Below are 25,848 nucleotides of genomic sequence, written 5' to 3' on the forward strand. Positions count from 1 at the left end.
CCAGATGACAGTCATTTGGATGTTGCTGCCTTGTCGAGTTGTCATGATGCTGGCAATGATGTTTGTGGCATACCAGCATTGTGCTAGGCTGCAGTCAGAGTTCCTAGACTATAGTCATGGGGATGCAAGTAGTCTTAACAAGTACAGAAGGACTTAAGCTTTTGCCTAAAAATACAGCATCCCCCCACCTGCATTAACTCCAGAAATTTCAGGGCAGGTATACCCAGAGTGTGATGCAGCTGCAGTTACGAGAACCACCATCAGTCTAGACTGGAGGCAGACCAAGTAACCCATCTTGGCTCGTGTGCTGTGCCAAGATGGTACTGTGTCCTCTTTGTGTTGTGGAGTGGGCTTTGTCTGCCTGTGGCAGGGCAGAAGGGAGGCAAGGCTGAGCATCACCTGGGAGTTCATGTGATGGAACAGGGATGAGGGGTCACAAATTCTAGCAAAGAGGATTCTTGTATGCAAACAGAGCGCCCAAGTCTGGAGGATTATCTTTTTAGACCCTGCCTAAAGAGTCACCACGGAGAGAAGCCCTTTGGTGGGATGAATTGGATGATGTTTACTTTGGCTCACCATCTGGAGGAGTCTCTCTCTTCACTGATGATATGGAGAGTTTAGAGAGTCTGCTCTCTGAAAATATTCGTGCCACTTGATCCAGCACCTGTCTTCATGGATTGAGTTGTGGCTCTTGAGCATGTGGCTGCTGCCTCAGAAGCAAGGTTGCTGTGTGTTGCGTTAACCCTTTGCAGCCTTGGGGGAACGTGTTGTCTGCACACCAGAAATGTTATTGGCAGGCTGGTGCTCGTTCCTGGGAAGTCTGAGGGATTCCTCGTTTGCCAAGCAGAAGTTTGGGGAAAAAGGGACCCTCCCTGCTTAGGGGGTGTAGGAAGAGGAATTTCCTTGTGGTGGGTGAAGGACATGAAAGCAGAGCCAGGAATCCCCTGTGACTTCATTAGGCTGTATGGTTAGCTGGAGCTGGCTGGGTCTCAAGTATTTTCCAGCTGTCCATGGAGGGCACTTGGACAGCTTCCACCCAACCCCACTCCCACATCCCCTCTGAAATGTCTACAGGGAAAAGACTCCTATTTTTGAATTGCAGTGGAATTCCTGTGGCATTACACACTGCATCCTTTGCAGTACCCAGAGAATTCAGTTTGATTTATGGTACTGCATGGGGTACATGCCGGCCTTGCTTTTCATTCAGAAATGCCATCTTTTGCCTTTCAGTGGTAATGGCCGTTTTCGTGGCCTGAAGAATTCCTGTTATGATATGGCTGTCACTAAAAAGTGCCACATTTGCTCCTCTTCTCCCACCTTAAACCACATCAGGCTTGTGTTACAGCTTGATTGTCCATTCTGCTGCCCCATAGATTAGCAGATCCTCTCTCTCTCCCACCTGTGCACCAGCAGTGGTCCTGTTGTTGCTGCCAGAAATTGCTGCCTGGAAAAGCAGCAACAGTTCTGTCTCTCCAGAGTATGTCTTCTCCTTTGACTAAGCCAGACCAGAGCCTGACTTACAACCATGAGCAGAAAGATGCTGTTTCCCCCATGGGTTAGGACCAAATTGCCCAAGGAAAAGCATGAGAAAGGGATGTGAGAGTTCTCCAGGGATTGTGGATGGAGCATGATTTTTTCACCTGCTCAGAAAGGAAGCTTTGGGTCTTTAGACCTTAGTGTGGTAAGGTTTAGTGCAGTGTAATAGTTTCCCATGCAAAGCTATAGTCATTTGGTGGCTTCCCCCTTTGATATGAGTGGGACTCTGAAAAGACAAAGGACAGAAAGCAATGGACACAATTTGGAACATGAGAAACTTGCAGTAGACATTAGGAATTTTTTTTACCATGAGAGTGGTTAAATACTAGAATAAGTTGCCAAGAGAGGTTGGGAAACCTCTGTCATTGCAGCTGTTCAGGCCTCAGCTGGACATGGCTTAGAGCAACCTGATTTAATCAGACCTGTTTTGAACAAGGGATTAGATGACCTGTGGAGATCCTCTCCATCCGCAGTTATGAGTCTCTGATTCCACTATTCTATGGTGACACAGTCACCGAAGCTGCTGGACTTCATCTTCCTTTCCTTTTTTTGATAGCAAGAAATGTCGCACAAAGACAGCATGTCATTATGTCCCATGCAGAGCCACGTGCTTCTGACCCAGCGCTAGAACCACACAAGCATCAGTGTGGCTCCACCGTGCTGCTTCTTCCCCATCTTGCTTTCTGCCAACCGTGAGTCTCACAAGTAAAACAGTATGCAGTGTGGTGCCTAAGCCTGCCTTAGAGTCAGATTGTCAGCTGGTGTCATTCAGCAGAACTTTAAGTCAATGGTATTACGGGTGAGCACCTGTCATGAGGGAGGCTGTCATATCTGGACTTGTTCCCTCAAGTAATATAATTTCAGATGATGTTCATGCCCATGCTCATTTCTAATAATGGCAGTCCATAGCCCTCCTGTCCCTAATCTCTCTCTGTTGCATACACTCTTCTTGCAAGCTCTGCTCTCCCAGGGGTGCCAATACTCCCCCAGTCAAGGTGGTATTACCATCTGGCTAGCTGCTCACCAATGAGTTTTGGATGTTCTTGGAAAAACACTTGCTTTGAGTTTGCAAATCTGATGACCCTTCTCTGTCTCTCTTCTATCTCTGCCCTATTTACTGGGGTTGGGTTTTTTGCTTCTCAGCTGATAGCTGTACCTTCATGTACCTTTCTGGCCTTCCTTGTGTTTCTGTGTTGGCTTGCAGTGTCCACCCTGCTGTAAATACCATCTAGTTTGGAATACTTGGGTCTTGTAGGCATTGGGAAGCTATGTGGGGAGCAGAGGAGAGGGCTGTCATTTATGCTGTTTGTGGAGACCAAAGGCTGCTCTGCCTTCCCCCTGGGGAAAATCCCAGAAGTGCTGAAGAAGAGGGAGAGCATAACCTTGGCAGTAAGCAACAGGCGAAGACGCCAGTTACATGCTCCTTGTCTAAGCTAAGGATGCCAGTGGGAAATGTGGATTGAGGGGAATTGGAGTTGCCCATTCTAGAGTTGTTCTGGTCTTGCTCGTGTCTTTGGGGACGTCGGCAGGATGTTTGTGCTTTCCATGCCGTGGTGGGTGAAACCGGGGTCCTTTCCTCCCCTTGTCCATCCAACTCATTTGAGCATCTCTCAGTGCTGGAACTGCTTCCTCTACCCCTGACATAGCCCTGAACCATCCAAATCTCTCAATGGAGGAAATTAGTTATTTATAATTAAGGGCTGACAAAAAAATGCTGCTAGTGTCAAGGGAACGGCAGGCGACAGCCAGAAAAACATCGTGTCTCCAGAAGAGGGGCGTCGGGAATATCCCTCTGAATAGGGCTGACGTCAGCTCTCGGAATTTGGACAGCCTGGAAGGGTTTGGGGCTATTTTTCCAAGATATCATAGGTCAGGAATCAACATTATTTTTAAGTCTGTGTCCCCCGAGCAGCTCTGGTGCGTGAAGGAGACTTTCTCTCCCCCTTGCCCCTCCTTACACTCTATTTCTATGAAATTTTTGCTTCTCTTCCTTCCGAGTCATGCCACAAATATGTCCTTCAGGTTTATTTATTCTTCTCCCTATCTATTCCTCCCAGCCTGCTCCTGTCTTGGTTGGGTTGAAGGGATGGCGTCAGCGTGGCGCGTGTCTGGGATGCTCAGGCGAGACATCACAGAGAAGAGATCATGTTCTCCTAATTTGCCGTTTCCGGTTGGGAGAGTTTTCTCTCCGCAAGCTGATGTGGCCGGGGAAAGCGTTCTGGGAATGCTGCTTTGTGGTGGGAGATCTTGGGGCCTGGTGAAGACAAGCTGGTCATCTCATCTCGCCATTAAATGCTGCCATATAGTCCAGCCAAGATTTTCTAAAGTAACTGAAGTTTCAGAGCTGCTTTGTCGCTGGGAAGGTGGGTGAGATGTCTTCAGCCCTGGATGGCCTATTGAAGCTGACTGGTAGGGAAAAGGTAGTCAGCAGATCCTGATTATCTGACACCTCCCAAGTCAGCAATGGCTTCTGAAAGTTTCTGCTATTTCGGATCCAGGGAAGTGGCCCTTGGGTTTACCGAGCTCTGCTCCACATGCCATCCTGCTCTAGTCTACTTCTGGAATCCTGTTCTTCTATTTTCTCACTTTTTCCTCCTTCTCTTCCATTTGCTGTAGCAACCCCTCTCTTTCTAAACAAGTCTGTTGGTATAATAAGTTGACTAGGGATCTTGCCATCTCAAACAGTGTATTTGCACATCTTTCGTTCGTCTCCCTTCTCACTTCACATCTCGGATGAGAACATGCCTTTTTCCCCTTAGCCCATGCTCAGCTTTTTGTCCTTCCTTCCATAATTCAATGCGATGAGGGATGCACTAATGGATACCACTTTTACAGAAGCTGCTCGTTCAAATATAGCTGGTGTGCCTTCATGGCTAGTCCAGTGTTAAAAAAAAAAAAAAATTCGCATTCCCTTCATAATCTCTCTGTGCAGCTCAAAGATGCCAATGGCTCCTGGAAGCATGGGAATAAGTGAAATGCTTTCCACCACCTTAATGTTTCTGTTGGCCTTATGCTGCAGGTTTAGTCATTCTTATGACATATTTCCACAATGGTGCGTTTCCATCATCATTCCACAGTGATGTATTTGAAGCTTTTCCATGAGTTTTTTCCCGGCTTAGAATCTCTTAAACTAATGGCTTCACAAACCATGGGTCGGGGTCCTCAGATATTGAGGACTTAAAGATAAGTCTTGGAGACAATGTCTTCTAGGGCTACCTGTCGTAATGCTGTCTCAGGCCAGGAGGTTAATGGCACTGATGGTGGAAATGGTAATATTTGATTTAAGAGTATCATCTGGCATTTGCAGTACAGCCCATGGCCCTACAATCCCACTGCTATTATTACTGGAATTATTATTGTTATTATTAAGCTAGATCCTGATCGTTTTACACAGCTGAGGACATGAACTTCCTAAAGATTGACGCCGGGACTGTTGGTGTACCGGTGAATGCAATACAGGCCTCTGACCTGGGCAGAAAGAACCATGCAGAGGGGAGAGTGAAACGTTAAATTTCCTGACTGCTGTTTGGCTTTTTTTTTTTCCCTCCAAGCGCTGAGAGACATGCCACGTTGTGAGGATCATTTCGTGGACACCCAGACATACCCATGGGTGTTACTGCTCTGCTGTAATGCCTATTGCCTACCCACTTCTCCCAGTCCATTACCTTCCTGTGCCCTTTAGAAATGGATGTCTTGGATATCCCCGTTCCAGTATTTTTTCTGCTCCTGCAACTCTTTATTCCCAGTGCTGGAGATGTGAGGAGAGGCAGCCTGCAGTGTTGTCAGCAGGCTTTCCCCACTAAACATGTCCTTTGATGGATCTGTCTCCAGAGATGTCCCTCTCTACCCATTAAGCTTATTTTGGGAGCTACTCTGCTTCCCTGCCCCGGCTCCTGCAGACATCCCAGACCTCCTTCCAGAGAGGATTCAGATCATGTGCAGAGAGACAGATTCATGTGAAAAGGGCCCTGTTGTTGGCTCAGTGCTGGGGGGACCCAGGCAGCACTCTTCTCCATGGTCTCTTGAGCAGAGCTGGAAGAGAGATTTCTTGGAGTGAATTCTGAGATACCTTTTGCTCATGCTCTTCCTTACACAATACACAGGGATGGGGGTGAGGTAGCATGTTTCTTGATGTGTTATGTGCCTGTGCTCTGCAGGGACCCTTTGTTCTTGCCATGCACTGCCACCTCTGGCATACTGGTTGTCCTGGGGAAAAGGATAGAGCGGAGGGCCATGGTTGTGAGCTTCTCCAGACAGACTAGAGAAGCTGGAGAAGACTTCTTGGCCCCAGCTGGAAAACCCTCTCTGTAACCAAGAATAAGGTTTGATGTCCATTCCTGCCCTGACCTGTATCAGGGACAAGCCCTGAAAACCCTTGTTGGAACCAGCTGGAGTTCTGGATTCCTTTCTTTCTCCTCACACCCTGAGGAAACCCCATTTTTTCCCCCTCCTCAAATTCCACTTTTCTGATGCATCTAAACCCCCTTCTCTTTTCCCTAGCAGGACTAACCTCTGCATTTCCTTTCTTCTCCCATTGTTTCTCCTCCCATTTTTTCTCCTTTTATCCTATTCCCTGGCGTCTCTTCTGTCCCCGTTGTTGGAAAACCTTCTCTAAGAGCAGAACTCATCAACAAAGCTACTGTAATCAGCAAAACTTCATCAGATTTGCATGACTGCCTCCCACCCAAACCCCTCACTAGCAGAACTTGCACCTTACAGAGCAGAATTAGTAGAGTCATGGTACATCCTGTTGAAACTGGCTGAATTTTGCCATGCTTTACCGAACACTGTTGGTTTCGGAGGGTTGAGGATGGCACCTCCAGGTCTGCTGCACCCTTTCCAGGATAGCTATGGGTGGTTCCTGATCTTCCTCCTTGGTCTGTTGAAGCCTATGCTGACTATCTCCTCTCTCTTGTCCTTGCAGGGCGTATATGAGCGTGAAGGAACTGAAGGAGGCACTGCAATTGAACAGCACCCACTTCCTCAATGTTTACTTTGCCAGTTCAGTGAGGGAAGAGTTGGCTGGTGCTGCCACTTGGCCATGGGATAAAGAGGCCCTTAGTCACCTGGGTAAGTAATCTACCCCACTCGTGGGGTCTCAGGGTTGTTGGTTTCCCTCTTTCTTGGTTGACTTGGCAAAAAGAGGCAGCCATGACTTGGCTCAACATTGAGGATGTTTAATAAGAAGGTCATGATAACAGGCTTTGGGCGTACCAATAGCTGCTGCTGTAAGGAAAGGAGCTGCTTGTTCCCTGTGTCCGTGTGGATAAGGTGGTGGGGTTACAGCCTGACAAGGGACTTCCAGGTTGTTATGAGAAACTTTTAATGGTGAAAGCAGTGAGACGGTGGGAGAGAGAGCTTGGGGAGAGCTGCAGGTTCACCATCAGTGCAGACTCTGGAGAGGGGTTTAGACTCGCATTTGGCTTCTCTGGGACTTTCCAGGTCTATCTTCCAGGATTCTGGAAACGGTGAACTTCACTTTGCAGCACGTAATGACAAACAGATAAACTGGGAGTGTCAATGATTTCAGAGCTGAGACTCCAGATTTGAGTGGCTCCAGAGTGTGGCAGTGAGCACTGGCTACTTCCGAATCCAGCTGCAAATGTGAGGATGACTATCAAATTAAACCATGTTTTTATAACTTGGCTTACTACCTGCTGGAGGCAAGGTTCTCTTTGACTTCAGTGAATTCAGGGCAGACCCTTGAAGTAATCAGTCCTGGCAGGCTACAAAACAGTCAAAAGAGCAACTGCTTCCCTAGAATGTAAATGTATTGTGTGTTTTCTCCTATTTCTGCTGTCTCTCTTTTTCCTGCCTCTCCCTCCACCTCTTCAATGTCGGAGTTTTCTGGCAAAGCCCTTTACACTTTGCAGTCAAAACATCTAAAGTGTTTCTCAACAAGTAACTGGAAATAATTACTCCTGACACCTGCACAGCAGACCTAGACCTTCTCTTTTACAAGTGCGTGATGTTCAACCCTTAAGTTTTACGCTGCTGTTAAAGACCTGTTTTAAAGTTCTTTTTTGCCAGCTTCCCTCCCTCAATGAGTTTCAGGACTGTTTTTTCAATAGCCTATTGCTACAGTTGCTTGTTGAGGAAGGCAAATCTCCATGAAATTTATTCCTTCAGCTTCCAGAAATCACTTCCAAGGCTCAGCTTGACAATCATCTTACTACGGCAAGTGCTTCAGCCACACATGTTCTCTTCAGGCCCCTCCCAATGGCTCGCAAGGAGTTGTACGGAAGGGTAATCAGGGTGACTGGTTTCATCAAAAGCTTGCATTTAGCTCCAGTCTCAGAGTTTGTGTCCAGCCAGGGACACAAGAGGTGGCACCATCTGGAAATGTTGGACCAGGGTTTTAGCATGGAGGTTCAGGGGAAAAAGGGGTGTTGTCTTGGCTCTGGTGCCAGAGCTGTGAAGTATGAAGCTGGGTCTGAACTTCTTTGAGGCTCTGACACAGACTGAAGACTTTGATTCCAGACCGTCCTTGGTTTTGGAGTTAATGAGCTTGGGAGGGCAGGTGGTGGACTCTGTTCTCTGTAAACAGTAGGCTCCACCACATCATCAAGTGTCTTGTACCATGCACAATGTATATTACTGTCCAGCGCAGAGGAAACATGGGACTGAGCAGGTCATGAGTATATGGCTTTTGACAAAACTTCTCGCATGAGGCTACTGGAGAATCTGAGTAGATGTGAAGGTAAAGCAGTGAGGAAAGAGTGCAGAAAACCTTGGGAGGAGTCAACAGTAGTTTGAGAAAAATTCACGAGCTTCAAGGACCTAACGATGACCACGGGTGGAGACAGGTCTTTATACAAGAGAGGGGTCTGTATCCAAGAAGACAGGCTCCTTCCCTTGCACTGAATGTTGCTAATCTCCTGTCTATCCTGACCTTAATATTTTAAGGTCAGCACACAGGCCCTGCTCCCCACCGTGCTGCTGTCTGCTCCCATGGACCTGAAATGCCACACTGACTTTTTTCCCTACACAAGTACAGACCCTCTCCTGCTTTGGTTCTCCTACTTAATCAAATTGGTTCCTTGAGTTTGACTCAACTTCTCCAAGAAGCTAACCTGCCTCTTTGCTCCAGAGGCTTGGTCAGATTTTGCTCTTTGTCTCTCTGAACTGGACCTTCTTAGATGTTTTCAAGAGAAGTACCGTGAGACTTTTTCTCCCCAACTGCTTTCCCTTCTTCTATTTCAACTCTTCCTCTCATCCCAAAGCTCACTAAACATACTGTTTCCAAATTGTTCTCCATCAGTTCTTCTCTAGATGTTTTTTAATTTGCTATCTGGACTTTGAACTCCTTAGAGGTCATGAAAGAATGGTTTCTGAGTGTGTCTTTCAAGAGGGTCCTCCTCACCTTCCTGTTGGAGTTCTCACCTTTTGGGAGTCTTCAGCAAACTTGTTTTTTTCATTCTCTTCTCTTCACCTACACTTGTTTTGGGCTACCATAAATTAAGTGGCCATTCCTATGCTGATGACTCACAGATCTATTGCTCTCCTCCAGATTATTTTCCTGAGTAAATTTGAATTTCAGGCAGCCTTTCTGAAGATTTAGGAATGGTTTACCATTTTTGACCAGTAGTAATACCAACCAACAGCAACTACATTCATTGAAGTATAAGAGATAATTACTGACTTGGAAAGGGTGAACTGGTCTGTGAGACTTCTATAGGTAGTATTTCAGCTGCTTTGGAGCTCCTCGACAGAGGCAACTTGCAGCCAGCTAGCAGCAGAGGTAGATCTCAGGTCTGTTTGCACCACTCCCTCTAACCATACTGTCTGTCTCAGTCTTCCCACGATAATCACAGTGAGTTCCTCTCAAATTCAGAGTTCTTGCTTGGAGTCTGGAATGAATTTTCTGAAAACTTGGAAGTAAATCTTTTTAACTACAAAATACAAGGAGTTGAAGAACTCCCGTCCTGTAAAAAAAACTTAGCTTTCCGCAGTGGAAAGCCTTGCCTTAAAAACCCTAGCAATGCAGATGCTTCCAACTTCATGTGTAGCTGCATGTGAACTGTATTTGCATAAACATGGTCGAAAGGCAAGGGAATTGTTAATATTTGATGTTATAAATACTTTCTTCTGTAGTTATATAAGCTGAGGCCAGCTCATATAACTGGCTGAGGTCAGTGGATCCTGAAGGAGGGCCAGCCGTTCCATCAAAGGTACCTTAAGCAATGGCCGTCTTCCTGTCTGACTAACCGTCATGCGTTTGTTCCATTAATTGCTGTGACTCAGTGTTTGAGGAAGACTGGCCCTATGATACAGGTTCAGCTTTGTGGTTTGCTGTTTAAAGATCCTGTGCTTGCTTGAGCATGCGTCCTCTGCAACAGCCCCGACCCAGGAACACGTTGGCTTCTTAGGGGCTGGCTTGAACCAGAGTCCTTCATCATTGCCGTTGATTGTCGCTGGAAGCGGGGCGATGTCCTGGGACTGGGAGCTTCCAAGGGATGTGTGAGTGAAGGTGAAGTGAGGTCCACACCAGTGCAAATCATTCATTGTGCTGATGGACTGGGCACCTCTTGCTGCTTGAGCAGAGTTGAGGATTGGCCTTGGGGATGCTAGAGATGCAGAGCTGGTAACTGGTAGGTCTGGTCTGGAGGGACAGGATGTGGCAAGATGAGCCCTGCAGCTTTCCAGCTGCCTGGCCTCAGTTTGGTGGGCAAGTCCCAAGAATACTCTGGTTCACCTGCCTTGGAGTGCCAGACCCCCTTGATGTGACATTGAAGTTTTCATCTTGGTTGTCAAAATGCTGACTTCGGGGGGCCTCCTTCGGCTGGTTCTCAGGCATGAGAGGGTAAGTTCACTTAAAGCCCAATATAGCCCATCTCCCAGAGCAGGAGGAGGCAGAGGTGAGAAGCAAAGCCTGATCTGCAGATGAGAAGGGAGGCTGTTTGTGTTGGGATGTTACGAATGCTTCCACATCTTGCCTTCACAGCCAGGACCCTGCAGAGGGGAAATACAACTTCCTGGTCCGAAGCTGGGAGCTCTCCCAGCTCATCGGGGAGCTGTGGGAACAGGGAATGGAGGGACAGGGATGTTCTGGAAGGAAGCAGAGTTCTCATGCTGTTTCTAATCCTGCCATCTAATTAGCTGTTAAAAAAAAAAAATACTAAAAATATGACCATTGCGGAGTGTGGGGGAGGAATGGAATAGGGGAAGCCAGCAGAGAGGATGGAGGGACAGGGTATCCCAGCCTTGGCATCCCTCCCTTGTGACAGTTTTCTCCCTCCCTGTGCTGGAATCCCATTTATTCCCCCGCACGGGAAGAGCGTTGGGTTTCTGCTGGGAGGAGGGCTGCTTGGTTGCAGGGCCTCCCATGCCCCTGATGCTCAGACCCGTTCCTTGTGGTTAGTGCCGCAGGATGCGTGCAGAGCTTTCACATCTCATTTATTTGTTTATGAACACTATTTTCTTTCTGCGTGCGCATTCCTCCTTTCAGACCTTTGGGCAGGCAGCCCCTTGCCTTGTTCAGGCTTGGGTTTGGCTGCAGAGATGCCTTTTCTTTCTGTTCTCTCTTCTCTCATGTCCTGTTCTGATTAAAATGAGAAGTAGCTTTTTTGTATATACACACTGGGTTCTCAATCAATGGGATACTGTTTGCTATCTATAGCATTTACCAGCCTGCTAATTGAGAGGGGAATGGCTTGCAAAAACCTAATGATTGGTAGGACATAACATGAATGTCCCAAAAGGATTTTTCAACCTCTGTACCTTCTGGTGGCTCATCTCCAGCCAACTAACAGGCCAAGAGCTGACTGATGGGATGCAAGGTTCTCTGCTCTGGTGTTTTACAGCTGGGGAGAAAGGGAATGCAGCTACTTTGTGACCCGTCCTTTGCCTCAAGCCAAGCTGCCCTGGGCATAAGATCCACACTGTGGAGAACAACAAACATGAATGTTTAGCTAAGAAACTGTGCCACTTGATGGGTCAGTGGTGTCTCCCAGCCCTTCCATGAGCCACACAAGCAGGATACTCCATAGAAGATGCCATCCTTATTTCTTCACCCTCTCGCAACCCTGTTGGGCTTGAGAGAATTGCTCAGGGCATCTCTGAAGGCCCCTTTCCATCCCCAACCCAGTGTTCACCCAGCATGGCTCTACCAGAGGAGTCACAGTCCTGCTGATGTCCTGCCAGGGACACTGTGATCTGAAGAAAGCCCTCTCTTGGAAGGAATGCCATGTACTTGAGGACATGAGGTAGTCCAGTAGCGCACGGAGCTGATCCAGAAGCAGATTTCAAGCAGTCTATGCTGTGTCTGGAGACAGGATCACACAGTGGCCCTCTGCCAATTTTAACTTTGTTGGCGGGGGCAGCAATCAGCAGCAGAAATGCAGTAGCAGAGGCTCTGCTGTGAGGTAGCTGGCAGAGTATATCCCCCAGGGCCCTGCAAAGGAGGGAGCAAGCTGTGCCGGAGCCAACTATTCACCGCACTGCCAACCAAACTGTCTAGGTTAAAAGTAGTTGGGTAAAAACAGCCTCCCATGCCACTGAGGTATTGCCTGGAGTCAGCCTGGGCACGTGCTGGGTTCTGCTTTTTGCCCTCTCGTCTTGCTGATATTCCCCAGCACTTGCTCCGCTGTGAGGCAGCATGGAAAAGCGGATGGAGCAAGGGAGTGAGATGAGGAGAGGGGAGGAAATGGCCGCTGAAAAGCCTCGAAACAGGAAGAGAAGATGTAGAGTTTCCAAAGACATTTTCATTTGGGCAAAATAAAAGTAAGCAAGAGAGGAGAGGTAAGTATTGCTCTTGAGTGTTCTCCATGGACAGTTTCCCAGCAGATGTGGTACAGAGTTGTTGGTACAGGGCGTGCATCCCAGGTCAGGAATCAGAGGTGCTGGCAGTGAGCAAAGGGAAGGATCTGCTCAGCTTGGCTTTCCTCAGTGTCATTGCTCCTTGCTCTTCCCATCACAGGTGGGTGGGCAGGAGAGGAAGACCTTGGAGATGAACCGCCCCTTTGTGCCCCCTTGAGTCAAGGGGCTGGGGTGCCCCAGTGAAGAGGAGTAGGGCTGTGATGGGTGGAGGGGCTCTCCCCTGGTTCACTTGGTGCACCTTGCCCACATGCAAATCCCTCTGAAGGAGAGGAAGGGATCTTCAGAAGCCGTGTTTTTGAAAATCTCACTCCAAAATACACAGTGAATTTGAGTCAGGCTTGTGGTAGAAGCTTAGTGGATTGCAACAGCACCTCATACGAGTTTAAATTTACTCCTTAGGGTCTGGTTTGGAGGGTGAAGCAGTCGACCATTGATGCTGTCATTGATGCTGCCAGAGGCAGTGCCTTTGACTCTTCCTATGGACTTGTGCTGAAGGTAGCTTTTAGTTGGCACAGCCAAGCGCGTCAGGAATTTGCTAGGCACTTCCTTCTCCTCACCTGCCACAGGAACTGGTATGCTTTAGCCACCTGTCTTGGCTAGGGAAGGTCTTCTCTCCTCTGGTTTAAAAGATTATCCCTGTAAACCCACAGCATGTCTCAGCTTGGTGCCTTGGCTCCAAACCTCATTTGGAGTTGTAAGTGTGAACCAAAGCAGACACTGAATTATGAACATGCAAAAAGACACAGAGGGAAATGGTAGCTGAAATGATTGAAGATGTTGGGGGGAGTGGTGTGATCAGAAGGGGAAGAAAAACCACCCACCACATACCACTCCAAGAGAGCAAAGGAGCCCTCTTACCATCCTACAAGAGGGTGAATATGTCCATCTTCAGGTCTTCATCTGGCACCTAATTTGTGACCTGAAAGCACAATGAGAGGGATTTTATCTAGCACAGGTGAGTAACGGTGGCTGCCCGCTGTCTCTTTCCCTGCATGATCTTCTCTGTACTTGCAATTCTAGGTGGAGTTGTACTCAACCCTGCTTACTACGGTATGCACGGCCACACGAACACCATGATCCATGAAGTGGGACATGTCCTGGGGCTGTACCATGTCTTTAAGGGAGTGAGCGAGCGGGAATCTTGTGACGATCCCTGCAGGGAGACAACTCCGTCTATGGAGACGGGAGACCTCTGTGCCGACACTGCCCCCACCCCAAAGAGTAAACTCTGCCGGGATCCGGACCCTACCAATGACACCTGTGGCCAGATGCATTTCACGGGAACACCCTTCAACAACTACATGAGTTACACAGGTAATGAGTAATACTCGTTAGAAACTGTAAGGAGTCATCTTCCCTAGAAACTTGGGTGTCTCCTCCCTTCCACCTCCATCGATAGTCCCTTCCCTCGTTCCCTAACTGGTGTGGTCCCTCGTGGTGGGCAGGGATGTGGCAGGCTGCAGCCTGTGCTTGCAGTAGCTTCTTGCTGCAGGCTGTTTCCATCCCTCCCTCCTTGCCAGTCTGTAGGTCATTGGAGATGCACCGAGGCCATTCTTGTCTGCGTGGTGCCTTTGTTCTCCAGTTCTGAAGCAATTTTATTATTACTATTATTTATTGTTATTACTACGACTATTACAATTTTGAATCTTCAAGTTGAACCCTTTTGGCTCGGTTTCCGAAGGCATGCTGTGGAGGGCTGGTGTTCCTCCTGGCAGCCCAGGAGGACCAAAGCCTGCAGAGCAATTCTGTCAGCCCCTGCTGACCCACTGCCAGTCCCAGGAGGATGGTGGCCCTGCCCAGGTGTTAGAGCTGGTGCCAGCCAGCGTTGAGACCACTGCAGCCCGGAGCTGCTGTGGCAAGTGCAGGGACGTGGAGCTGCTGAGGCAGTGCCATCTTGTGGCTTTGGGGACACACGACACCAGAGAGTCCTGCCAGGAGAGCAACCACGCGCTGGTGTCTCCCAGGTCTTCCCAGATGTCCCCAAAACAGGGTTTGGAGATCGGGAAGGGTGCACGTTGTCATGCCCCGCCGGCCGATTCCTGCCACCTCTCTTCCCCCAGATGATGACTGCACCAACACCTTCACCCCTAACCAAGTGGCCCGGATGCATTGCTACCTGGACCTGGTGTACCAGCGCTGGGGCCAAAGCAAGAAGCCCGCGCCCATCCCGATCCCTCCCATGGTCACGGGCCAGACGCAGGACTCCCTCAGCATCTACTGGCTGCCTCCCATCAGCGGTGTCATCCACGAGAGGTAAGTGATCTGCTGTTGCAATGGTCTTGGGCTTGCACAGGAGCCTGCTAGAAGGGACAAGGGATCTTCTATGGTGCAGACCACCCCCCCCAATCCCCTTTCCCCCTTGGTCGTCTCCAGCAGAGCCCCCAGACACAAGAGTTGGGCTGCTGCAATGGCCCTGCTGGCACATGGGCTCTCCCACAAGCTTTCTGCTGTCGGGGTGCCGGGAGGGGAAGCCAAAGAGCGTCGGGAGGCAATGCCAATTCTTAAACCCCAGAGTGCAATCACGGAATGAAAAATGAGCTTCATTTAGCACTTATTGTATAAAAAAGCTATTTACCAGGAGGAAATGCAGCCTTGTGGTTAAGGCAGGGAGCTCGAACCACAAGAGCTGGGTTTCGTTCCCAGCGCTGTCACGGACTCATGGTGTAACTAACTGAGGGTAAGTCAGGAAACTTTTCAAGCCAGAGAAACGATGCTGAGGAACCGGAGTTGTTTGGCTGGTGAGCAGTGCATGGCCCTGAAAGCCCGGGTGGCTGTCTTCCCCCTAAAACTGGGGAGTCACCAACACCTGGATACACCACCAACGCCTCTATTCAGCAGCCCCTTGTACTAAAACATTTTGGTTTCCATCAGGTTTTAGGTCTATGCTTTTATTATGGGACCATAAGCATGTGTTAAAGAGCTCTTGAACTTGTTTCAAAGCTGTTTCACAAAGCTGTGTCTTGCAATTAAAAGAAAAGTGCTGTTTGAGGGCAGCTGGGACACTCTTGGGACAGTGTTTGCCACCTTTTCAAAGAACTGGTGCTCTCCACGATGGGCCTTTTGCCTGTCACCCCCCCAGGCATGAGAGCCTCTGAGTGCTGGGTGGCCTCGAGTCATCCAAACGAACTTCTTTGATGGGGAATGGAGTAGTTTGGGAGCAGGAGAACATGGGTCTAAAAGGCAGGTGCTGGGTCTTCGGATCCATCCCCAGCTCTTGCTCATAACCAGCTCAGGAGCTGGTCCAGGGTAGGGGTCCTGCATGCCCCGAGATGAACTGGTCAAGGAAAGGGGCTGAAGATGGTCCTTATCACAGAAAAGTGCCTTTTTCTTTCCTGGAGAGCACAGTGGGCACCCCCTTTGGTCGGTATTATTGTGACCATTTTGTATTACAGTAGTGATGAAAGCCAAAACCTGACTCTGGGGTTTAGCAGAGATAGACCCAAGTGCACCCACCCAACTGCAGAGGCATTGCCCTGGGAAGTGCAAAGTCTGTTAGCTCTGCTTCGTGGGTAGGGAACAAGTGATTCGGTGGCTCATCCAAGACTATCCAGAGAGCACGTAGAAGAGGAGGGATTGAACCCATCTTGTCCCACAGTCGTTCTTATTTTCCTGTCTTTGATGAAGCTTATTCCAAGCAGGACAATATGCCCAGGGGGCTTCCTGAGAGCTTAGCTTTGCTTTTCCAACTTCCCATCTGATCCTGCCTGGACAAACGTGGATGGAAAATTAACTGGTCATGATTAGACATGACAATGCCTTTGTCTTCTGTCTGCAGGGAGCAGGACACACTCTGTGATCACTGTGCAGAGGATGGCACCTTCCGTCAGTATGTGCATGAGGCGTCTTCTCCTCGGGTCTGTGATTCCTCCGGCTACTGGACCCCAGAAGAAGCAGAAGGTAAAAGTCTCCTCTCCTTCCCTGGCTGTGAATCCCCTGGACAGAGATGAGATCTTGTTGGGAAAAGGAAAAGAAGCTTTTTTCTTCTAGAGAGTGAGTAGTCTCCTCTTTGGGGAGGCTCTTCAGTGCAGGAAGGACTTCTAGGTGCCCAGGAGATACCTGGTAACTGCCAGCTGGCTTTGGACAAACAAGCCAACACCCCAATATTAACCCCAGTCATTGCTCAGAAAGATGTTAATGAGAAATACTGGTCAAAGGGAGGGGCATTTCATTGAAATAAGTCTTACGACATAGAGCTTGGGACCTCATCCAAAACCTCAGGGGCATTCACAGGCTTTGATGCAGCCTTGTCCAAAGGGAGCAAGAGGACCTCCCTGCTCAGTCCCACTGAGTCTACCAAGTCCTGGGCAATCTGGGTTGGATGCAATTCCTCGATGGCAAGATGAATGGCAGGGTGTTACAACTTCTCCAGTGCTGAGACCATGGTGGTGACTTCTGGGGTCATGCAGCTGCCATAGGAGTTGTTGGGCTTTTCATGCTGCCTCAACTCCTCCAAGGGCAAAGCAGAGGAGGCAGAAGACCATGTGAAATGATCCCGTGGGCTGTATGTAGTGCACATGCTGCTGTAGAATCACGTGGAGCCAGAGGATCTGTTGGTTCTGTGCATCTGCACATTTGAGCCACCGAGGTCAAATGAAAATGTGCCAGGGTGACAGATGGGAAAGTGCAGTTTGGATGTTGTTATACCTTTGGGATGTAGCCCATGCTTTGAGAACAGGAGTGTCAGGATGCAGCTGAGATCCTGTGTCTGAAAACTCTTTAAGTATCTCTTGCTAGCATTGCCAGTTGGGGGAGTGAAAGAGAAAGTCAACTTAAATAATCAAATTTGTACTCATTTAGTGATATCAAACAAATCACAGCTTGGCTCGTTTACTGTCAGTGGTTCCTGTTTCCCTGCCTGTCTGATTTACTGACAAATTAAAACTGCTTCTGGAATTATTGGGTATTGTTTTCTCCTATGCATGACCTGCAACTATCACAAGTGCATGTTTGCTCTGGTGAAAAAGAGACAGGTTTTATCGTTTTTAGAAGACTAATATTAAATGGATGCAGGCTTTGAATTGGAGTTGGGTCCTAAGAAATGTTTGCAGTGGTGGTTGAAGACAAGGGTTCTTTCTGCTTTCTACTAAAGGATGATGAATTCCAGTGGTGCTTTCTGAGACCGAAAGCTCAACACACTACCTTTTTCCTGCTGAGTGCTAATCCACCACTAAGGGAGGCAGGCTGGGGATCTGAGGTCAGCCTGCGCACTGTCCTGGGGGAGGAACAGCTTTCCAGAGCTCCTTCCCTGGCTTGCTCTGGACCTGCTCCCCTTCCTGCCTGTGACCTGTTCCAGTAGGTGCCTGTAGAAAGCTTCAGTCTCTTTGCTCTGCTTAGCCCGTGTCCAAACCCATGGAGCCACAGGAACTGAGTTCGGGTGCCCTTAGCAAACCTTCTGTGCCTATGAGACTACAGAGCTAGCTTTGTGTCCCCCAGCTGTGTCCAGGCTGTCTCTAGAGCTGCCTGTGGCACTGTGACCAGCGGCAGCATGGACACCCTTGTCCCTGTTTTAGAGGGCTGTGAGACACAAGGCTTGGCAGATGCAGTTCTTGTACGTGTACCCAGGAGCTGGGAGACTAGTGGTGCTTATTGCTTTGTAGGATGTTAGGGCAGATGCCACCAGCTCTGGTGCATGCTTGCAGCTGGTACAAAACTGCATGGGTGCGCAGCTATAGCGCAGCGATACATAAACCCCTATGTGGTACCTGCAGGGAGGATCACCCCTCTGGGTCCCCTGCGAGGCTGGCTGTCCCCTGGTTCTCATCAGCCCCCTCCTCATCCCTCCTGCCCAGGTCCCCCAGACGTGGATCAGCCCTGTGAGCCCAGCCTGCAGGCCTGGAGTCCGGAGCTCCACCTGTACCACATGAACATGACGGTGCCATGCCCCCAGCCGGATGGCTGCATCCTGGAGCTGCGCTTCCTGCACCCCGTCTACCCCGATTCCCTCACCCTCTGGACCACGTACCTCTCCACGGGCTCTCCTAAGGTGCTGTCTGACATTGAAGTCTTAACAGAGCAGGGAGAGTCCATCCATCTGGGCCCCCTGGACACCTTCTGTGATGTCCCCTTTACCGTGAAGCTCAACATACCTAAAAAGGTATCCGGAGTCAAAATCTACACCTTTGACGAGAGGATGGAGATAGACACGGCCCTGCTGACCTCCATGCCCCACAGCTCTCTCTGTTCCCCCTGCAAGCTGATTCAGTACCGAGTCCTCCGTGACCCCCCGTTTGCAAATGGATCCCCCGCTGCCCCGGCACAGGCGCACCGCCAGTTCGTCGACATGTGAGTGACGAGACTGCTCCACCGCAGGCTGAGTGGGTGGCTGGGACAGTTTTGATGACCTCCTTAGGTCCTACCTTTGCATCCCTGGACGGTTTTGTTTGTGTTTTGGGGTTTTTTTACCCCCCCCCCCCCCGGGGAATTACCATGTTCAATGCCATGAGTGGATTCCCTATTCAGCATTGAGGAAGCTTGTTGCAGACCCATCATGCTAGCACAACCCTTGCCCAGGAGCCTAGGCTAACTAGGAGGAGCTCATTAAACCCGGAAACATTTTCCCCATCAACATGACTAGTAAAAGGATTGTTTGTGTTAATGCAGCTTCTCCCCAGCTCGGACCCTAGGGAAATAAGTGGCAGGCCCCTCTGCATGACCTGGCAGAGACCTTCTTCCCACAGTCTCTGCCTCTGGCAGTTTAGAGTATGAAGACATGTGTCAAACTGATACTGCCTGGGCACAAACATATGATTTCTATAGCTGTGGTGAGCAAATCTGTTGCAGATGTATGGGCTGTTCCCTCCTGCTCTTTGTTCAAGTCCTCTCTGTTCCCACAGGGAAGTCACGCCTGGGCAGGTGTATAGCTACCAGGTGCAGGCAGTCTCTGGGACAACCTCAGGAGAAGCCTCCCCACCGCTCATCCACGTCCACGGAGCACCCTACTGTGGGGATGGGAAGGTGATCACGTAAGTCAAGAAACCCAAGCTCTCAGCTGAGGTTCTTTAAGCTGTCAGGTCATCCTGCCCCAAAGAGAAGCACCCGGTTGGTCCTCCACCCATGGGTACTTGACTGAAGATGCTGCACTGAATCCCTCCAGCAGACTGGACTATAGAGCTTGTGTTTTGTAAAATGCCATGTGCAGAGGAGATGGAGACAGTCTTTTTGAGAAGCAGGGTCTGGATGAGGGGTCCAACCTGAACATCCTCAGTGTTTGACTGCAGTGCTTGGATTCTGGCCCATCCCAGCAAACTGTTGCGGAGTCTGATCCCCAAGAGATCCGCCTTTGCAACTGGCCAATGTAGCCTTTAGCACAGGGCATACGGTGGTGGCCCTGCAGGAGTAGGTTCTGCAGCAAGCGCAGTGCCACACGGTGCGGTGTCTTTGGAGAGCTCTCTGGTCTTTGCCTAGAGACCCCAAATGATGAGGGATGCACCACCTCTACATTGAGAGACTCCAGTGGTTCATCTGCTCCATCTGGGGATAATTATGCCAAATTTCCATATTTTAGCTTTTTCAGCCTTCAACTTCCAGGTTACTCTGAATCACTTTCCTTTGAAAACCGCTTTCTTAACAGCATGAGGGAAGTGGGCAATTGAAGAAAGTGCAGGAGGGATTGTGGTATCATACAAGACCCAGCAAGGCAAAGAGGCTTACAGCAGGGCTAGCTGCTAAAGTGGTGTAATCTGGTATGGTTTTAGCATGAATTCATACTAGTTGAAGACTTGGTCCAGAGAGAGCAAATAACCACATTAGGATCTGTTGTCAAAGTTGATAGAAAAGTGAGAGGAGCAGAAAAGGGCAGAGAGCAGCTGAGATTTTTGGCAGGCTTTCCTGTTCCTGAGCTGTTGTGCAGAAGGCCACGCAGGAAGCTTTGCCTTTGAAAGTTTTTTTTCCTTAGTACCATGTGTGGAACGGTGAGCCAAAGGTGGGAAGATGGGACACAGTGGATCTTTCATGTTAGAAGAGGGTGGAGGTGGGTGAGCACCACGAGATGTATGTCTGAAGGTTTTTTGCTCCTTGCGTTTTGGGATATGTAACTCTGTGCACAAAGGAATAGGTACAAATTGAGGTATTTCTGCCAGCTTTTCCTATCAGGTCTGTTTTCTGCAGTGTGAGGACAGAACCTTTTCAAGTAAACTGCATAAGCTTTTTTCCCCTCATGAGATGCCATGCGTGTCACTGGGGGCTAACCTATTCTCTCTTCCTTCTCCTACCTCCTCTTCTCCAGCTCCCACTGAAACACTAGCTCCATCTTAAAGCCTCCTGCCCTCTCCAACACTTGCTTTCTCCAGCAGCAAATCTTCCTGATGCTTGGTTCTCTACTCACTCTGTTGTATATAGCATCATTTTCTCCCATAGCTCTTGCATCAGGTCTTACAAGAAAGTAGCAATACAGTCATGCCTTCTCCCGTATGCTGTGTTTTCAACCTCTTTTTATCTCCTGGCAAAATACGGTGTTTTCTCTCTTCTACTTTACTCTACATGTGGTTCTTCCTCTTTTCCCTGCTTCTGTGAAAATGGAACCAAAATACAGGGTCCTCACTTATGACCGGGCAGAAGCACAGGAGTGTTGAGTCAAGGGTGGTGTTAACACATCTGGCTGTTGTCCTCTTAGGAGCCTGGAGGAGGAATGTGATGATGGGGACTTGCTGGATGGAGATGGCTGTTCCAGGAAGTGTAAAAAGGAGAAAGGCTTCAACTGTGTCGGTGAGTCCAAATGGATTGAGACATCCTTTTGAGGCAGGAGTCAAAACTGTATGTTATTCACATAGCTCCTCAGAGCTGGGAGTGATGCACCTCATTGCAACAAAACATGGATCTGCAGCTGGAGTGATCCATGTTGCTTGTCAGGCCCTTGTGGTGGGAAATCCCAGGGCTAAATGGCCAACGTGCCTCCGGGGACAAGAGAAGATGTATGTGCCTGGTTCGTAAACAGGTCATCCCTTGTCTCCTTGCAGGTGAACCAAGCCTGTGCTATGTGCACGATGGGGACGGTGTGTGTGAGCCATTCGAGAAGACAAGCAGTGTCCTGGACTGTGGTCCCTACACGCCCGATGGATATGTGGATCTGTGGGCAGCGAAAGCCTATGCCTCCCATCAGGATGTGAAGTCCTGCCCTGCTTCCTTGGTCACTGGAGAGCCTGTTGTGAAGGTGAGTGAAGGCATGGCCAAAAAAAAAGACTTTTCTAGCGTGTAGTAAAGCTGGGGAAGTCACTGCTGCAAGAGGGTACTGAGGCAAAACCAAAATCTTCAGAGCAGCTCTGGAAGTGTTCATTGATGACTATATTCCCATACAGGAAGCCAGGAGAAGACCTGGGCATTTCTCACACCCCTCTTCCAGTAGTCCCTAAGTCCAGGAACTGCAGTATATGGAGGGGTGTTTCATCAAGGCAGGGAGCATGTCCCCTGACCATGCAGTTTGCTAAATGATGACCACAACCCTCCCACCAGCTAAATGCACAACATTGAGCAGTGAGTGAGGAGTCCCACTGTTGGTTTAAAAAAATCCTGTCAGTCTAATACCTTATAAGGTCAGGGCCTGAAAGGATAAAATCATGCATACATCAGCATCTGTGCTGCTCTCAGATTCTCTGATCTGAAGCCAAGGGAAAATCGATGGGAGAATTCCCATCTTTCATATGGGCTTTGGAGCAGGGCCTGGAGGTCTAGGATGGGATTTCACCTGATCAGTGTTAATGTGATGTGTGTATGTTCTTTCTTAGCAAGCTGAAGAAGGGCAAGAAATACGTAGAGAGGTCATATTTAGCCCTTTACACATGCGTTTCTACTGACCTGATACAAGAAACAAACCCCTTGAGACCTACAGCATAATTAAATTGCCCAGATGTATGTGTCTGAAGAGATGCCTTGGGCTCAGGTGTCTGCTCCTCTAGAATGACACACGTATCTCTTGGATTTTGTCTGCCAGGCCTATGGGGATGTCTGGGACACCATAGGGTATCAAATGGTACAGAAGACTGGTATTCAAGGCAAACAAATCACACCTTCAGCTCTCATCAGTCCAGCCAAAATCAGGAGGCTGTGGTCTTACCTACCATCTCACAGCTTGGATCATTATTTCTTACTCAGCCCAACCAGACACCATGGTGTGCTTAAACAGCATATTTACGGCACCTCAAAATGGCAAAGGGCTCCTGTGCACATGTGTGGGTGGTGAGATGTCACTCCTGCTTAAGAACCCACATCCTAATTGTCTTCATGCTAGGAACAAACTTGGGATCCTTCTCAACGTTTGTTGAGTCTTCCTTGAGGTTTTCTAGGTGCTGTTTCTTACTCTTACATTCCTTGCTTCTTTCTGGGTTGAAATAAATCTCTCCTTTCAGGTATGTAAATCCCACCTTCACGAAGTGCCAAAGGACCTTTCCCTGGCTGCTTGGTTCCCCTGCGCTCCCAGCCAAGACAATGCTCAGGGTCCAGATGAGGAGAGGATGCCCTTGGGCAATGAGAGAGTTTGGCTCAAGGTAAGTGAGGATGTGTGGTTAGGCACAGAAGGATTTGCTTGTCTTTGCCCCAGCACTTTGGTGACAAAGACCCGTCCTTTTCTGTCCTGTAGGAGCTACAGCAGTCTTAAAAACTGCTCAGATAGGACTTCATATCCTACTGAACTCTTCGCAAACCCCAAATGCCTGTGGCTGGGTTTTATGTAGTTGCCCCATTCCCACTGTGAACAGCAAACCCATCCTGGGGCAGATTGCCAGGAGAAGGGCTGTGCCCGAAACCAGAAGCCCACAGAAATGTGTTGAGGCTGAGAAACAGCTTGCTCCTGACTATTCCCTGCAGTCAAGCTGTGCCGTTACACCCGCAAAGGGTGGGCACAAGCTGGGTTTAAAGTCCTAGTTGCCTTTGCTCCCTGTGGCTGTGAAGAGCAACAGAGGGTAGCTGGCTACGCACTGCCATCCTGAGAGGTCCTGAGCGCTCCAGGTTGCTGCTGAGCACCGTGAGCCCACAGCAATCAGCTATGGCATGCAGGTCCTCCTGCCCGCCGGTGACTCCAGACCAAAGGAGGCACTTCTGTGCCCAAGCTGCTGGTCCTGCAGCCTGAGGGGGGCTCGGGGGCTGCCTTTGGGAGGGCACCTGGAAGGGTCCAACCTCTCTGTCCCAACAGGCAGAGGAGCAGGACAGAGGAGAGCTGAGTGCTAGGCCAAAGCGATTTTTACAGCGTTGGTTTTTCTGACCGCAGCCATGGTTTAGAGGTTTTGTGGCTGTTGCCCGGTCTTACTGGAAAGCTGGGCTCCGGCGTGCTGCTTCCTCTGCAGTCTGAGGGGCACCTTGCCCTGCTTTGCTGGAGGTTGTCTAGAGAGGACCTCTTCCCAAGACCCTCAGGCAACTTGGTGAATCATCAAACCTGAGTCAACAAACATTGCTATTGCCTCCGAGATCCTCTGTCTCTCAAAGAACTTCCTTTAACAGCTTTTTTTCCCCTTTCTTCCTTGTCTGTGTGTTCACAACCTACTTTCCGGCTTTAGTCTCTGGCCATGACAAATGTGCCTCCTTTCTTCCTTTGCTAGCAAGAAAGCAGCAATCTCCCCCTCTGCCCTACCTAGATGAAAGCTTGCTTTCCACTTCTCACCAGGGGTTAAAGCGTGTTCCAGTTTTATTGGAGCGTGTGGTCAGTTCTCTTCCTCTATGGAAGTTTATATTAAAGAGTTTCATTACTGGTTCTCCGTGCTCTCTTTAGGAGTGCTATTATTTTCCGCCCATAAAATTATTTATGGACTAGTAATAAATATGCCCTTTTTCTTTTTTCTTTTTTTTTTTTTCCTTTTTTTAATAGAGTTTGCCTGATTGGTAACACATTGGGTTAGGAAAGACAGATTCCTGTTGACAATTTGCCTAGTACACCCGCCTGCCCAGACAGGAACAGTGCTGTTCACGCACATGTGTACCCATGCGTGCATGGGGTTTTGTGGCCACCAACTCCCATGGCCATTTTAAAGCTATTGCACCTGTGTCACCTGGGTTAGAGCCACACCACAAAACTCATCGGGTGGTAGGAATTGCTTCCTACAGCGTTTCTCAAGAGGTGGCACCAACGAGCAAGGGAAAGGTTGGGTCATGCTGTAAGTGGGCTGGGGCTAGAGGCAAGAGCGGGCTGTCTAACAAAGCATCTACCATGCACCTTGGGTCTGTCTGCAGATGGGAATAGTTATGATTTGCAGATCTCCGGCCATGCTTCGTTCTTAGTTTCTAACACATCCAATGAGGAGAGAAATCAAAATCACTTGTAAGCAAGTCAGGATGTGTAATATGCAGGAAATTAAACAGAAAGGGGGGAGAGGAAGGGAGAAAATTTAAGAAGATAGCCTGCTGTGGCCAGGCACATAATACATATTAAAAAAATAAAAAAAGAATTGGGATGTTAGTCAAGTCAGCTGCTGTCGGTCTAACTTGGGGCCAGTGTCCTTCACCTCCAGGTAGATGCACTGTAGGACTAAACCCTCCACCTTAAGCTGCGTCATCCAGGGAAAGCCTCACCTGACTTCTCCAACCATCTCTCCTCCTCTGAGGAACCACGCTTGGAGGAGTGGGTGGCAGCTGGCTGGGTTAGAATTGGCTGGCTCCTTGGGGCTTCCCGGCTGCAGCTCCGTCCTGGGGGGCTCCTTGGAGCAGGCTCTGAGCACGCTGGCTCTTCCTCGTCTTTCCTCCCTTGTTGCTTTCTTTTCTCACCAGCTTCTGAGCTCAGGTGGGGAGACAGTGGGGATATACCAAACAAAAAAAAAAAAGGACAGGGCAGCTTCAGCCTCCTGATCCACTCCCTGCAGCAGGGCAGGGAGTGCCCTGTGTGAGAGCAAGCCCCGGCCAAGGGTGCGTGTAGGCAGCACTGGGGACTTGCTGGTGGGGTCTTTGCTGCCTAGCACCTCCCTGCAGGGTGGGAGCCCTGGGGCGAAGCTTAAGGTTTTCTCCTGCTCCCATGCATGAGCAATGCCTGGCGTGGCACAAACCACCCCGAGGCTGGGCCGCCGTCACGAATCGGGTGGTTGTCCCCTCCGCTCCCGCAGTCTGCTCCTTGGGCTGTGCCTGGCCAGCCAGGACTTGTCCTCCTCCGAAATACACCTTCGCCTTGCATTTCTGGGCTCCCTCCACGCCGGCGTTCAACAAAAACACTCCATAGGGTGGGTCTTGATCAAAACACATCTCGGCACTGGGTGGGGGGCACCAGGGTGGGGGAGAAAAACATTTCTATCCTCTTACTTCCAAAGAACGTCTGCCCTGCCATGATTGATGCCGCGAGTTTCCCAGCTGCCTTCTGTAGCCTTCGGGGCTGTAGACAAGTGGGGAGCTGTCAGCTCTCCTAGCAGGCAAGACTTCTTCCCACAAATCTTTCCACGTGTTGGCTGACGGACAGTTTGCAGTCAGTCCGGGTACTGGGCTGTTCTTTGGTTTTGTTTTTTTTAATGGAAATATTTTGGTGGCAGGGCTGGTAGCTCGTGCTCTCTGGGTGCCTTGCTTACCCAACTGGTACCGTGTGGGGTGGGA

At 49.4% G+C, this 25,848-nt stretch overlaps 1 protein-coding gene across 1 annotated transcript in view; it reads left to right on the forward strand.

Annotated features, from left to right (window-relative positions):
- Positions 1-25,848, forward strand: part of PAPPA2 (pappalysin 2) — a 93,191-nt gene that overhangs the window by 22,328 nt on the left and 45,015 nt on the right. Inside the window, exons 3-11 of the mRNA XM_059821593.1 lie at positions 6,461-6,606; positions 13,375-13,668; positions 14,415-14,607; positions 16,130-16,251; positions 18,144-18,636; positions 19,188-19,316; positions 20,966-21,057; positions 21,309-21,502; positions 22,695-22,832. Of these exons, the coding sequence (XP_059677576.1) occupies positions 6,461-6,606; positions 13,375-13,668; positions 14,415-14,607; positions 16,130-16,251; positions 18,144-18,636; positions 19,188-19,316; positions 20,966-21,057; positions 21,309-21,502; positions 22,695-22,832 (1,801 nt within the window). The remainder of the gene's footprint in view (positions 1-6,460; positions 6,607-13,374; positions 13,669-14,414; positions 14,608-16,129; positions 16,252-18,143; positions 18,637-19,187; positions 19,317-20,965; positions 21,058-21,308; positions 21,503-22,694; positions 22,833-25,848) is intronic.

This window comes from Gavia stellata, chromosome 10 (genome assembly GCF_030936135.1).
Source record: "Gavia stellata isolate bGavSte3 chromosome 10, bGavSte3.hap2, whole genome shotgun sequence".
NCBI classification, from domain to species: Eukaryota; Metazoa; Chordata; class Aves; order Gaviiformes; family Gaviidae; genus Gavia; species Gavia stellata.